At 39.4% G+C, this 16,191-nt stretch overlaps 1 protein-coding gene across 1 annotated transcript; it reads left to right on the forward strand.

The window, feature by feature from the left end:
- The first annotated feature begins 1,801 nt into the window (after positions 1-1,801).
- On the forward strand, positions 1,802-15,827 carry LOC137201613 (C-type lectin domain family 2 member D11-like). Its single transcript, XM_067695669.1, has 5 exons — positions 1,802-1,957; positions 8,142-8,261; positions 10,849-11,024; positions 11,598-11,704; positions 13,406-15,827. Exons 1-5 carry the CDS (start codon positions 1,879-1,881, stop codon positions 13,548-13,550), a joined length of 627 nt encoding a protein of 208 aa, XP_067551770.1. The 5' UTR covers positions 1,802-1,878; the 3' UTR covers positions 13,551-15,827.
- Positions 15,828-16,191: the final 364 nt, after the last annotated feature.

The raw sequence follows: 16,191 nt of genomic DNA on the forward strand, positions 1-16,191 counted from the left end.
CCCCTAAACAAGCAATTCTCTATGACACTAGCCTGGTGTCCCACGATTTAACTCAATTCTAATACTATCAACCTGGAGATAGCATCAGATCCCACAGGTTAAGGGCCCAGTCCCACAAGATTGCTTCCCACTTCAGATGCCAGTGCAAGTAGTAGGCCCCCAGGTTACCCATAACTTCTGTTCAATTTGACTACAAATCAGAGATTACCATGACCCCCTCCTCGATTTTGATTAATTTGCCAGAGTGGCTCATAGAGTTCAGGGAAACCCTTATGCTTACCAGTTTATTAGAGGGTGTGATAAAGGATACAGATAAACAGCTTGATGAAGAGATTATATAGGGTGAGATCTGGGAGGGTCTTGAGGGCAGGAGCCTCTATCCCCATGAAGTTGGGGGCATCACCCTCCTGGTGTGAATGCGTTCATCAGTTTGGAAGCTCTCTGAATGCCATGCAATTGAGATTTTATGGAGGCTTCCTTGAATAGGCATGATCGGTGGTTAACTCCATTTCCAGCTCCTCTCCGCTCTCTGGAGGATGGGGGTGGAGCTGATAATTCCAAGCTTCTGAATCATGACATGGTCTTGCTGGTGACCAACCCCCTCCAGGAACCCATCCACCCAGAGTCACCTCATCAGAACAAAAGATGCTCCTCGTGCAATTATCACTTAGGAATTTACAAGGGTTTTAGGAGCTTTGCGCCAGGAACAGGAACATTTTACATATATAAAAGATATATGTATTTTTCCTATCATCTCAATTTGTTAGAAGCAATCAGGTCACCATTTAGTCTATGGCTAATCGTTCCCCACCACTGAAGCAAGATATTTATGAGTACTCCTAAAAGGCCCCATAAATGATGAGGTTTCCCAGTCTGGCTGGTCTGAACAGGCACTATTCCCATCTGGACGGGAACACCGGATACTTCTTCCTCTAGTCATTTCATATGTTTTTTTCCCTCCATCCTCATACACAAGTGCTGATCAGTACACTGCTGAATACCCAAGGGGGACATTCTGTACACCCCCAGAATCCTCTGTCTGTGTATCTCTTTCTTTTCTGATACTCTATCTGCATAGCCATTGTCTCTGAGCTTCCCCTCTTCACCTCAGGGAATCTCTTGGCATTTCTCTGGTTTTCCCCTGCTTAAATCACACATACAGAACTGTCTCTGGGCAGTAGCTGGGGCAATTGCAGGACTCACCAAATTTGTTTTCAGAAGATCACTGCCCTTCATTGATTGATGCCCAGTGATTGAAAAGGATTTTTTTTTCACACATTTTCTTTTTTTTCTTTTTAGTTGATTCAGGCAAGAAAGTAAATCTGGTCCCTGTTATTCCATTTTGACAGGGAACAGAAGTCTGTGGAGTTGATCTTTTTTTTTTTTTAATTAATTAATTTATTTATTTATTTTTGGCTGTGTTGGGTCTTCGTTTCTGTGCGAGGGCTTTCCCTAGTTGCGGTGAGCGGGGGTCACTCTTCATCGCAGTGCACGGGCCTCTCACTATCGTGGCCTCTCTTGTTGTGGGGTATAGGCTGCAGACGCGCAGGCTCAGTAGTTGTGGCTCACGGGTCTAGTTGCTCTGTGGAATGTGGGATATTCCCAGACCAGGGCTCGAACCCGTGTCCCCTGCATTGGCAGGCAGATTCTCAACCACTGCTCCACTAGAGAAGCCCCAATCTTTCTAAGTTAAAAGCACTTTGCGTTTTAAAATTCTAAAGGACTTGTCAGCTTCATTTATTTCCTTTACAGCCCACTTACTGGGCGGTAGTTTTGTTTCTCTTTTAGCTGATTGTTCAGATTCAAACTGTTTCCCCTCCCAGTTCATGCTTTTGCAACTATTTCGAGAGTGCCAAGTACTCCTGATGAAGCAGAAGCATGACTGTGGAGGAAGCTTCTTTGAAAATCTTACAGACAGAACCTACCTCCAGAGAAAGCATGGAGGAGGGACGATCTGGTAAGGTAAAATTGATAAGCTTTGACAAAACAAAACAGCTTTTATTCCACTGACCACTGACAGCAGGATAGAAATTGCACTGCAGGAATATAATTCTTCACAGTTAACCTCCATAGAAGGAGAAATGTTTTGAGGGACTAGAGGTGGGTGAGAGGACAAGTGTGTAATTGTTGTGTTGGTGATTGTGTTACTGTGTACGTTACTTAAATATTTCTGCACAGTGAATTAGGTTACAGGAGGCTAAGAGAAAAATGTTCTCTGGGTTTATTTTATTAGTCCTTGCTGGCAACCTGCACCCTGGCAAGTCACATTATGATATTAAATAACAGATCATTATATCCCAGAGTCATGGCAAACAGACAACAATGGATTTGTTTTTTTAATTTTTATTTATTTATTTAATATATCTTTATTGGAGTATAACTGCTTTACAATGTTGTGTTAGTTTCTGTTGTACAACAAAGTGAATCAGTTATAAGTATACGAATATCCCCATATCCCCTCCCTCTTGAGCTTTTCTCTCATCCTCCCTATCCCACCCCTTTGTTTATTTATTTTTGAGGTTTTTTTTTTTTTGGTATATCTAACAATTTGGAAATACATATACTAATAAAAGTTGCCAGTACCTACTGTATAGACAGGGGACTCAGCTCAATATTAGGTAACAACCTAAATGGGAAAAGAATTTGAAAAAGAATAGATACATGTATATGTAAAAAAACAAAATTAACCATGACACCTATTCTGTAGTCTGATTGAATCTAGTAATCATATACTTGGAATTTGTTATTTGTTAGACACTGGGCTACAAAGACAAATTGTATTTAGACCCTGATTTCAGGGTTTCATCATCTCAAGGACAGCCAAATGAGTTACTCCAATTTGATGTGATTAGTGCTACAATATACTTAATGAAACCTAGGGAGTTGGAGATGGCTTCACTTCTGAAGTGACCTTTGACCTGGTGTCACATTTTCTAGAAGAAATAGGATTAAAACTCACAATTTTAAAAGAAATATTTATTGCAGTATGGTTGCTTTACAGTGTTGTCTTCGTTTCTGCTGTGCAGCAAAGTGAATCAGTTATACATATATCCCCTCTTTCTTAGTTTTCCTTCCCAGTTAGTTCAGCACAGAGCACTGAGTAGAGTTCCCTGTGGTATACAGTAGGTTCTCACTAGTTATCTATTTTATACATAGTAGTGTGTATATGTCAACCCCAATCTCCCAATTCATGCCACCCCTCCCTTCCCCCCTTGGCATCTGTAAGTTTGTTCTCTACATCTGTGTCTCTATTTCTGCTTTGCAAATAAGTACATCTGTACCATTTTTCTAGATTCCACATATAAGTGATATTATATGATATTTGTTTTTCACTTTCTGACTTACTTCACTCTGTATAACAGTCTCTAGGTCTATCCATGTCTCTGCAAATGGCACTATTTCGTTCCTTTTTATGGCTGAGTAATATTCCATTGTATATTTGTAACACATCTTCTTTATCCATTCCTCTGTTGATGGACATTTAGGTTGCTTCCATGTCCTGGCTATTGTAAATAGTGCTGCAATGAACATTAGGGTACATGCATCTTTTTGAATTATGGTTTTCTCCAGGTATATGCCCAGGAGTGGGATTGTAGTTCTGTTTTTAGTTTTTTGAGGAGCTTCCATAGTGGCTGTACCAGTTTACATACCCACCAACAGTGTAGGAAGGTTTCCTTTTCTTCACATCTTCTCCAGCATTTATTGTTTGTAGATTTTTTGATGATGGTCATTCTGACCAGTGTGACCAGTGTGATGATGGTCATTCTGACCAGTGTGATGGTTAACTTCTTCTTTCTTCTTCTTGTGGGATAAGGGGCGGTGACCACTCTTAGCTACTTCCTTCCTCATTCTCACCAGTGTGAGGTGATACCTCATTGTAGTTTTGATTTGCGTTTCTCTAATAATTAGTGATGTTGAGCATCTTTCATGTGTTTGTTGGCCATCTGTGTGTCTTCTTTGGAGAAATAAAAGTCATAATTTTTTGTTCAAAAAGTAATTCTAACTAAGTATAAAAGTATATTTTCTTTCCTTTGGGTACAAAAGTGCCCCACAAAATTCCCTTTTGGAATCAAGGGTAAATCTGATATTCAGTGATATCATTAACTATTTCAGCTAAAATCTATTGAGGCTCATTTCTGTGTCCAAATGATTTTCTCTTTGCTTCCCCCTTTGTCTCTCTTCCTCTTTATGTCTCTCTCTCTCTGTCTCACAGGCTCTGGTGTACTTTTGTGTTTCCTCTCTCTCTCTCTCTTCCTCTCTCTCTTTCTCTCTTTCCTATTCATTCCCTGGCCCTTTGATTATGGTGGCTCTTCAGCTAGCCTTATGTCAACCTGTTTAGAGTACCTTACCAAAGTAGTTTATAAAACGTGCCTTACCAGAAATTTTCAGGAGTGATCATAAAAATGATATGAGCATTTTTTAAACATAATCATTTTAGTTAAAGAGTTTTGATTTAATGAGAACATCAGAGTATTAAAACAACATGGTGATTAGTAAAAGCATTTGTTGAAATATAGTATCTGTTTAATTTTGTTATTTATCAACATCCATGCATTAAAAAAAAAAATTGTAACCTCCTTCCCCTCTCCCCAGTTGATGTTAGCTGAGAATTAATTTCTTACTGTTCTCTGAGGAGACTTTTGTTTAATAAAACCATGAATAATTATTGACTCAAAAAAAAAGTCCCTGCAGAAACTGGAACTATTGGTATATAGATCCTTTGTCATTTAAAAACCGATGTGGGTGTTTGAGGGTGGGAGTTGGAGGCTAAACCCAACCGCCAGCAAACCCTTTAGCATTTGTAGTTTATAGCAAATTTGATGAGAAAGAAAAAGAACATAGCTCACACGTGCTTGTATTTCAGTCCAGCAGAAAGAATACCTTTTACTGAACCTCTATTTTCTGCTAAAAACAAACATTTCCTTCTTTCTTCTTCCCTTCCCCCCTCCCTGAATTTTATTTTTTATCAACAGGATATTGTGGTTCCTGAAACACAGGGTTCATGCTTAATGAAAAAGGAAGTTCTTAACGTTAATGTTTTTCTAGCTAAGTCAAGTGATCACATAACCGAAACTATTTGACCAGTGCAAATGTGAAACCTATTCTTTTGAAATTTAAACTGTTCCTGTAAGTTAACTAAGTTTTCTAGAACATGAAAATAAAAGTTAAAACCAGTAGACCAGTAATATGGTTCATTTCTCTGTTCTTCTGTGAGATAATTTCTGACACCATTTTTCAAACTAGAAATTTGAAGGTTGTTGTGTTCAGAGTGTAATATAAGAGGCATACGAATTTAGAGGGAGACAAAAAAAGGACACACCAGAGGAGTGTTAGGAAGGAAGCAATTTTCCTCTGCTCTTCTGGCTGGTTTAAGAATTAAATTGACATGAGATAAATAACAGGAGAAAATCAAACAAAAGTTTAATAACATGTATACATGGGAGAGACACAGGAAAATGAGTAACAGACTAAAATGGTCAAAAACTTCACCTTAAATACTGTCTCCAGCTAATGACAAAAGATGTTGGGGGTAGTGGTTTGGGACTTCAAAGGGGAGGAAGGTCATTGACAAGGATATGGAAAAGCAAATGTTTGGTGAATAAATGTTTGCTGGGCCACACAGAGACAAGGGACACAAGAGTAGACTCTGATCTTTAGGCCATGTTCAGTTTAAAATCATCACACTCACCTCTTAATCTTTGCAGATATCTCTGGTGATAGCTCTATTCCAGGAACAGGCCTTCTATCTAAATTGTTTTAGGCAGTTAGGGGGATGGTCAAAGATTCTTCCTGAGTCTTTTGGGCCTTGATGGTTTTCAGCTTGAAATAATCCACGTGCCAAAGAGACATTTGGGGGCGGCAAATTTTATTCCCCTACAAAAAAGGAGAAGAGAAGTATTAATAAGTAAGCAAGAAAGAGAAATGGAACATGAAACAAGGGAGGGTGTTAGGAGCTAGATATAGGGAAATAAAGGAGAAGAAAAAGGGGGGACTTTTAGAAGATTAGTAAGGGGGCAAATAGGAGATTTATTGGAGAGGTGTAAGGGGAGATGTACGTCTTACTCTTCTAACAATGAAAAAAATTATGGAAGTCATAACATACTGAGTTTCTAAGACAATTTTGCTTTAATGTAGAGCCAGAAAGAATGAAGGTCGAGATTTTCTTATGGAGGCAAAATCCAAATGTCGTTGTATACTGTTTAAACAAGCCAATGCGATATTGTTTTCCCCTGCCTAGCATTTAAACTGAGGTTCCCTATCATTCTGGAAGATATACGTGAAATGTAGTGGTTAAAAGAAAGTCAGCAGGAACTTTTTCAAAGTATAGTTGACATTCAGTAAAATTCACTCTCTTGGGTTACATTTCTATGAGTTTCGACAAATACATATAATCATGTAACCACATCACAATCAAGATATAGAACAGCTCCACACCGGCCACGCCCATGCCCTTTGTAAACATTTCTTTCCCGTTCCCTCACCCTTTGGCAACCACTGATCTGTTTTCAGTTCTTACACTCTTGCTTTAGAAGAATGTCTACGGAGTCTGACTGTTTTTCACTTGGCGTAATGCATTTAAATTCATCCATATTGTACTGTGTATCAATAGTGTGGACTTAGTAAAGAGAGACATTATTCACAAGGACTCTTACAATAGGAAAAGGGCTCTAAAAAGGTTCTCATGTTATAAATAGGGCAAGAAGGGGAACAGAACACCTGTGGGGAAAGAGAGCATGAGTGTGAAGAGCAGGTGTCATTTCCAGAGTTAACACTTCTCACTTGTGTCCCAGGGACACGTGGTCATGAGCACACATGAGCTGTTATGCATCTCAGTGCTTTCTTTAGTGCTTGTTTGCATTTTCAGGCAAGCCAGAGTTTGGGGGTCTTTGGGGAGGAGAGGGCCTCACTAAAATTTATCAAGCCAAAGCAAAATAAGAAATGAAGAATTTTGAACATGTTACTGAGTGCCAGCTCGCTTAGCTCACCACACGACAGGCCAATGAATCAGAGAGGAGATGTTGAGGCAGGGAATACAACTGTACTCGGAAAGCTGGCAGACCGAGAAGATGGCAGACTAGTGTCTCCAGTAAACCGTCTTGTCAGGTCTGGATGCCAGTTTCTTTTATAGAATCAGAGGTGGTGAGGAAGTAAAGTAAAAGGGCCATCAGTCTTGCAAAACATATCCTGGAATGACCAGCCTCAGTGAGGGGATGGTTAATTTCTTCTTTCTTGCAGCCATTCACAGGTGGGCAGGGTCAGATTGTCTCCCTGTGAGCCCAACCAAGGCACTTTAGTATAACATTCAGGCAGAGGGGCAGGGTTCCCTGAGGCAAACCATGATGTATGATTATAATAAGAAAAGCAACAAAAAGCAAAGGTTAAAATCAAAGAAACAGATTGAACATGGAGTCTGATTTAGCTTTTCCCTATTAAAATTCCCCACTGTCAATTTCCATTCCACAATCTTGTGGGATAAGGGGCGGTGACCACTCTTAGCTACTTCCTGCCTTGTAGGGATGATGAGGGGTGATCGTGGAACGGAATCGATCAGCATTGGGCAGGGAATAATTCTTAGAAGTTTTAGTAAATAGTACAATTCTCAGTTATTCAGACCTGACGCTGTCCTGTTCAGTAGAACAGGACTAAACAAGTACATTGATCCACGCTTCTCCAGCTGTAAGGAAATTGCAGTCTCAACACTTATCCTTTTTTTTTTTTTTTTTTTTTTGCCGTACGCGGGCCTCTCACCGCTGTGGACTCTCCTGTTTCCGGACGCGCAGGCTCAGCGGCCGTGGCTCACGGGCCCAGCCGCTCCGTGGCATGTGGGATCTTCCCGGACCGGGACATGAACCCGTGTTCCCTGCATCGGCAGGCGGACTCTAAACCGCTGCGCCACCAGAGACGCTCTGATTCTTATTCTCTCATTAGCTCTTCTTTCAATAACTGGAAGCTTCTCTAGGGGAAAACAAACTCAGTTTCTTGGGCCGTGGTTCTCATTTGTGGACCTGGACCTTTTGTGAAGGGGGTTGGCAATAGGGGAGTTGAGGTACAGCTGACTGTACAGGTTGGTTCTGTGATAAATTTAAGTTTTTCTTCCTAATACCTTCATGAGATTGAGATTATGACATTTGTATTTATAGGTAAAGACCTCCAAAGAAAACGCCTACTAATTACATCTCCTCTAATCCTGCTTTACTCTTGCATCATCATTATTATTGTCCTGACTACAGTTGTGATGGTACTTTCCATTTTTTTGTCAGGTAAGTTACCTGTTCTCCAAACTTTACTATGTTCTTCACACGTTCATGTTGTCGATAAATAGTTACTGAGCTCCATTATGTGCCAGGCACTGTGTGAAGTGCCTGAGGTATATCAGTGAACAAAACACACAAAAAAATCCCTGCTCCCAGGGAACTCATATTGTAGCAGGAAGACGCAGATACTATAATATAGGGGTAACAGTTTGAAGAATACAAGGGGCCAGGGTAAGCCTCCTTGAAAGGATGACTTTTCAGCAAACTTTTGAAGGTGATGAAGGAGCCATGTGGCTATATGGGGAAAGCATTCCAGGTGGCAGGAACAAGCAGAATCAAAGGAGGAATCTCCTTGGTATGTTGGAGGAAAAGCAAGGAGGCTTCTTCAGCTAAAGCAAAATGAGAATGAGGGAGAGTAATGGGCTGGGGGTCAGGGAGATAATAGCCTTATGAGTCAGTTAAAAATTTCAGCTTTGGGCTTCCCTGGTGGCGCAGTGGTTGAGAGTCCGCCTGCTGATACAGGGGACACGGGTTCGTGCCCCGTTCCTGGAAGATCCCACATGCCGCGGAGCGGCTGGGCCCGTGAGCCATGGCCACTGAGCCTGCGCGTCCGGAACCTGTGCTCCGCAACGGGAGAGGCCACAACGGTGAGAGGCCCGCGTACCGCAAAAAAAAAAAAAAAAAAGACTTCAGCTTTTATTTTGAACGTAGTGGGGAGGATGAGGAAGAGGGAAATTGTAGGAGAGGAATGCCATGATCTGCATTTCACTGTAGAATAATCATTTTGACAGCTACTTTGAGAAAAGATTGTTAGAAGTAAAAGTAGACTCAGGAACACCTATTAGGGAAAACTTGTAGAGATCCAGGCCAGAGAGGACCGTGGCTTGGTAAAGTGATGGTAAAAGTGGAGGTGGGACTAGGTGTCAGAATCTATCTACTTTGAAAGTTGAGTCAACAGTATTTCCTATCAGATTGGATAAGGGAGGAAAAAGTGAGGGTATGGAACAAAAACATCTATTCTTCCCATAGCCTACACTCTGAAATCTTGCTGGTTTCAGAGCAACTAACAAGGGCCCAAATATTTTCATATATATTTAGCAGAAATATGTATAAAACAAAAAACGACATAGGAAACCCTACGTTGTATTTTTGGTACTAAAATCAATATTTGAACTGTGTTATGTTTTGTCTACTAGAAGGGTTTTTTTTGTTTTTTGTTTTTGGGTTTTTTGTGTGTGTGTGTGTGGTACGCGGGCCTCTCACTGTTGTGGCCTCTCCCTTTACGGAGCACGCGCAGGCTCAGTGGCCATGGCTCACGGGACCAGCCGCTCCGCGGCATGTGGGATCTTCCCAGACCGGGGCACAAACCCGTGTCCCCTGCATCGGCAGGCAGACTCCCAACCACTGCACCACCAGGGAAGCCCTACTAGAAGGTTTTATACCCCCTAAGAAATGTACCATAGTAAAATCTAGGAAAGGCAAGGAGTTTGCCTTTCTTTTGTCAAGAGTAAGAAGGACTGATACTAAGGAAGATGTGGGAAAGGGGATCTGTATGATACTAGGAAAGAGTACTACAGAAATTAAATGCTACAGAAATTGATTCCTTAAAGCCATTAGTGTCCGTGTACCCCTGGGAAGTCAGATACATAGGTACTCTGCTTGAAGTCCAGTGGACTGGTGACTTTTGTGCCTGGGATAAGACTGTTAGTGATGACTTAGGAAGGCAACAATTGAATGTACATATTTCAAGACTGACCTCGGGGGTAAAAGATCACCATATAAAAAATATATATTTATTCACATATTAGTTTCTGTAGACCATTCTGTTCCAAGGCAAATCCTCAATATAATAAAATCATTTAGGAAAAACCAACTACTGCTAGCTTGCCCTCAGCAAGTGATCATGGATCTCAATATTGTATTCTCCCAGAAACCAAAAAAAGAAAAATGATCTCAGAAAGGCCTGCTGTTTTGACAAGCAGTGAAATGCAATCATATTTCCACATATTGAGTAGCAGTTGGTATTTTATAAGTGGCTAAGTCTGGTAGCATTCCAAGAGGCATTAGAAATATTAGTTGGTAGTGCATCACAGCTCAGCAATTCTGCACATAACCAAGAGTTGGGCAGCATCCACAGAGAGTATTTATTATGTAGCCAGGCACTTAAGAATATGTTTCTGGAAGCAAAATAAGATGATGATAAGGGAAATTATGTAATGAGTGGTGCCAAAATACGTATAAAGGAAAACTATTCATTGGGAAAAACACACGCATTTGGGCATGGAAGACATTTTTAACAATTTGTCTACCTATAGAAAGTAGCTCCTGTTCAGATTTTAAGAAAAACAAAATGCTACTAGTGGAGGCCATAAAAGTACAAGAGTCTAGTTGATATTTGACCATGTTTTTCTTCAAATCCCTCATTTTGGAATTAGGTTATACTGTACCTACACATACACATGTATATATATATGTGTGTGTATATATACATATGTAAAAAAAAAGACTGACCTCAGGATGGTAAGTGGAAAAATAGATAAAAGGGATGAGAAAATGTGTTTGTTATGATTCACTGTGTCTGTCCAACTTTTAGTGAGAAACACGAAGACGGTCTCACATGTTCTGTATGTTACCTGCCCAAAAGAATGGATTGGATTTGGAAATAAGTGTTTTTATTTTTCTGAAGACACAAGGAATTGGACATTCAGCCAGACATTCTGTACCTCATTAGAAGCTGGTCTTGGTCAGTTTGAAACCGAGGAGGAGCTGGTAAGAAATATTATTGGATCATGTTCTTTGTTGAATACTTAGCACCCTGAGAAAGATATAGGCTGCATAGGGTGAAAGCTGAAAGATAAGGAAGGACCCCATTCCGGGTAGACTTGGGGGCATGGGATGCATATTAGTGCCTAATATTTGTTTGGGGTATATTCTCTGCCTGGAACCCTGTGAGACAATTCAGATACATTCTCTCATGTAATCCTCATAGCTGACCTTCAATTAGATGTATTGTTCCCATTGTACAAAGAAATATGGTAATCATGTAATTTATCATCCAAATTGGGACATTTTGGGAAGTGAAAGTGAGAATATTAATATTATGCTGGAACCACAGGCATAACCTGGGACTTTCCCAAATTGGGATGTATGGTCACTTTAATGTAATTTAGGATTAGAGATATTTGAGTGACTTAAGCTGAGAAGCGGGGAATAGTTTCCCTCCAGAGTCTAAGCTTTTCAATTATACCAGGCTGCCACCCAAAGAGAGAAGGCTGGAGGGAAGAGAGACTCAAGAGTAATATGAAAGAGACACGTGTTTTTACTTTCTGTGTTTTATAATAGAACTTCCTGAAAAGATATAAAGGCCCTTCTGACCATTGGATTGGCCTTAGAAGAGAATCATCACTTCATGTTTGGAAATGGACAGACAGCACTGAATATAACGCCTCGTACGTTTTTAGTCTTCTTTTCCTTCTATTGTGTTTACATGTGGTTATGTGTGTGCGTTGTGCTTATGGGAAAATAAATTTAATAGCATGGAAGGCTTACTGCTCTATGAGGTGCAAAATAGAAATCCTTTGTATGCTCTTCCACTTATTAGCTGTGCCTTTGGAAACACTTATTGTGATTTCAATTGAAATCTTAGCATAATGATGACATTTGACATAGTTTTTCCGCTTTCATCCATTGACTTAAACTGTGCTGAAATCCCTATTTAGAATGTAGAGAGAACAGCTGATGCACAGCAGGGGTCCTACAATCCCAAAAAGCCACTGAAGCATTGATATCCACAGACCCTCAGTCCACTCTCCCAGCGGCTGCGTCCATTCACAAAAGGGAGGTCGTCAGGGAACCCGTGGGAATCCCCCCTAAATTATCTCTGGAAGGAACTTAGGAGCATACCTTGGATTCTGAACACTTCAGTGGGGGTATTTTGAATTTAACCATTACATTGGAGCAGATAAAATATAAGGGCCCTGTCGCTTCCATCAATCACAGCTAAGTCGTTTTAAGAATTTACTATTAAGTAAATAGTTTTATTTTCACACTTATATGAAACAGGTCAGGAGAACACTGAAAATAATCTTCACTGAAGGCCACTGACAATGGAAGTAATCAATAAACAATCAATAATAAGAATAGAAAAGAGTTTTATTTGAGCCAAGCTGAGGAGTAGCCCGGAAGCCTGCTTCGCAGATTACTCTGAGAAACTGCTCCAGAGAAGCAGCGTTTCCAGCAGAGTTTTATATTTTATATTTAATATCTTGTCAGAACAGAGAACATTAAACAAGTCAGGGTTACATTTCTTCAAGGTTTCAAATAAAAAAAAAAAAAGGACCAGCATGTACACAGCCGGCCAGTATGGCCTTGGCCTCTGGGAAGGGAGTCTTATCATTGAATGAGGACAAGCATTGGTGTCCCAAGAAGAGGGGCATTTAATCTTTATTTTTTTATTTTTTTGCGGTACGCGGGCCTCTCACTGTTGTGGCCTCTCCCGTCGCGGAGGACAGGCTCCGGACGCGCAGGCTCAGCGGCCCTGGCTCACGGGCCCAGCCGCTCTGCGGCATGTGGGATCTTCCCGGACCGGGGCACGAACCCGCGTCCCCTGCATCGGCAGGCGGACTCTCAACCACTGCGCCACCAGGGAAGCCCCTAATTTTTATTTTTAACATGGTCATTCTTTACTTCTGGTCAACGTGCCCTTTTCTTTAATAATTAAAGCGGATGTACAAATGTATGTTTGATAGGCCACATTTTAGATAGCATAAAATTCAAGTTAACTCATGTATAAGCCAGAATGACTTCCCTATATCTCAAAATGTGATAATTTCTTTTATCACCGCTGATGGCAGCAGTTCACTTGGCTACAACAGCAAGCACTAGTTAAATACCTGATAAACAACATAACTGGATTTGGTATGGACGATGATAATCTTCTGATATTCAAGCAGGGACTCTGAGAATAGAAAAGGAACGAAATACAGACGTGGTATATATTTACGAAGAAGCCATATGAATGACAGATTTTCACTTTTCTCTTGTTCACATGAAAAATACCTGGAGTAGGGGTGCTGAAGAATACAGAGGAGGAATGAATGTAGATGTCTGTCCAACCTATGCTTTTTTAATATTTTTGTGTTTGGTTTTAGGTTTGTTATCAAAGGAGTTGGGGAATGTGCCTACCTGAATGACATTGGACTTAGTAGCGCCAGGAGCTACACAGATAGAAACTGGATTTGCAGCAAGACAAATAATAATGTCACCGTGGAGTTAAATACTTTAAGGACTTTTTAGGGAATTTCACGCACCATCTCCAAGAGATGCATTATAAATTGTTATATACAGCTGCTGCTGTATTTCTTGGCCTGCCAAAAATATTAACAATGTGCATTTATAATCCTTGTTACCAGCAAAGAGGCAAGCTATCCTTGAATGATGTAATATAGGGATTTGGAAGAGCATGCTTCTAAACTAAGTGGGTGTTAAGTAATATGAGCTGATATTTGTATTTTGAACCCTATAAATATGAACGAGTTCCTCCTTTTCTGTACAGACAGCCCTGTATTTGTACACATGGGACCATAAAAATGACTATGACAGCTGAAACCATGCAAAATGATTTTAATAACCAATGAGAAAAGATACAATTGGTTGACACATTCAAAATTCTCTTACTGTCAGTTAAAAATATATAGGGAAATTTTAAAAAGCACTAAGACTAGGGACTTCCCTGGTGGTCCAGTGGCTAAGACTCTATGCTCCCAATGCAGGGGGCCTGGGTTTGATCCCTGGTCAGGGAACTAGATCCCACATGCCACAACTAAAGATTCCACATGCCGCAACTAAAGATTCTGCATGCCTCAACAAAGTTTGAAGATCCCAAGTACCGCAACTAAGACCTGGCACACCTGTTAACCATAAGTTTGTCTCTGTTTTGTAGATAAGTTCATTTGTACACTTTTTTAGATTCCACATGTAAGCAATATTGTATGATATTTGTCTTTCTTGTCAGTTTCCTTTTGTAATTCTATATACAGTTTTGTACATATTTATATATATTATATATTTTTATTATTATATACACTTGAGATTATGTATGGATGCTTTTTGGCTTACAGTTCATTTTATTTCAGGTTTTCTAAGAAGCAGGGACTATGTCTAGTTCACTTCTGTGTCCTTGGAGACTAGTATTGGGTTGGCCAAAAAGTTCGTTCAGGTTTTGTGATATGGAAAAACCCGAACGAACTTTTTGGCCAACCCAATACAATGCCTCAGGTATAGCCTATGTTCTAAATATACCTATGGATATATCTTCATGACTATGAGATCCTTTCCTATTTGCTTACCTTTGCTTAGTTTCTGCTAACTTTCTTATAAAGAAAGCTAAATTTCCACAGAAATCTGGAAAGTAAAAAAAAAAAAAAAAAGATTTTATATTGATAAACTTACAAATGAAAGTTTAAGTTAGTGTGACTAACTTACAAATGAAATTTGAGTCAAACTGTGACCCTAACTGTATTCTTCTACAAACTATTTTCCAAGCCATGTATCTAAAGCGTGAATTCTGTTTCTTAGCTGTGACCTTTATAAATTACATAGCCCCTCAAAGTAGAGTTTCTTCCCGTGGAAAATAAATACAAGTGTAGAGTTCCCTTTGCTAAATGGGAAGGAAACCTAAAATAGAGAGGATATAAGTATACCTGATTCATTTTACTTACAGCAGAAACTAAGACAACATTGTAAAGAAACTATACCCCAATAAAAATTAATAAAAAAAAGAAAACATGTTGAAATCAAACCTTTGATGGATATGAAACTATACCAAACTCACTTGGGAGCGTGCAGACAAAGCAGTCTCAGAACCTTCACAGTTCCTGACAAAACTGTCAATCTTGGATGGGGAGGGGTACAAGTAAGTCTAAATAATATTAAGAAGAATATTCTGTACAAATTGAGATGACTTTCTGACATAAAAGAACTTTTTCTTCTAAATGCTAATGTTTCTATATTTCATAGACCTTAACTCTAGTTTCAATCTGAAATAAAATCAGACTTCAACCAGAAAAAAAATTTATATATATGTGTATGACTACCAGTTTCACTGGCTAGTTTTAAGATTCAAATGAGGTAACAGATGAAAGTCTCTTGTCACTATATCTGACTTAGTAAATATTTAATAAATAGTTTTTCTTCCATTATTGCTCTATGGAAATAAAAGTAAAAATAACAGCAAATATTCTGCTACCAGTGTGGGAACGTCTAAGTGATGATAAATCCATTGTCACTTTCCTGCTGCCACCAGCAGGAAGTCAGTGAGCTGTATAAATCAATTTCTAGTGCTTCAGTAGAAATCACTACTGGTTGAATTAATCATTCAAAGCTCATGAGGAAAACATTTCTTCACAGGAACAAGCCTGCAAAAGTACCCAGAAAAACATCTACATAATTTGGGACTTACCCATTCTTCCCCTTTAAATTCATTCTGATTCATTCTTTATATTGTAACCAGATGGATTATTCTAATGCAAAGTGTGATCGGGTCACTCCTTTAAATAAAATCTACTAATGACTTCTCCTTTACTCTCAGTGTACCACCCAAACTCCTAAGGCTAATCAGGGTCATATAATATAATTGTGTCACTGCCTCTCCAAAATATAAAAAACAAAACAAAAGCCTCCTAGAATTAATGAGTCCAGAAAGGTTGCAGGATACAAGTTCAAGACACAAAACTTAAATCACTTTTTATATACTAACAATTAAGAAGTGGAAACAAATGAGAAACACAATAGCACCTGTCATTCCAAAGAAAGTGAAATATTTATGTACAAAATTAAAACACATTCATGAAATGAATGCTGAAATTTTAAAACGCTGATTAAAAAAATGAAAGAAAACTGGATAAATGGAGGTACAGACTGTGTTTGTGGATTTGAA

Source organism: Pseudorca crassidens, chromosome 11 (assembly GCF_039906515.1).
Source record: "Pseudorca crassidens isolate mPseCra1 chromosome 11, mPseCra1.hap1, whole genome shotgun sequence".
Lineage (NCBI taxonomy): Eukaryota > Metazoa > Chordata > Mammalia > Artiodactyla > Delphinidae > Pseudorca > Pseudorca crassidens.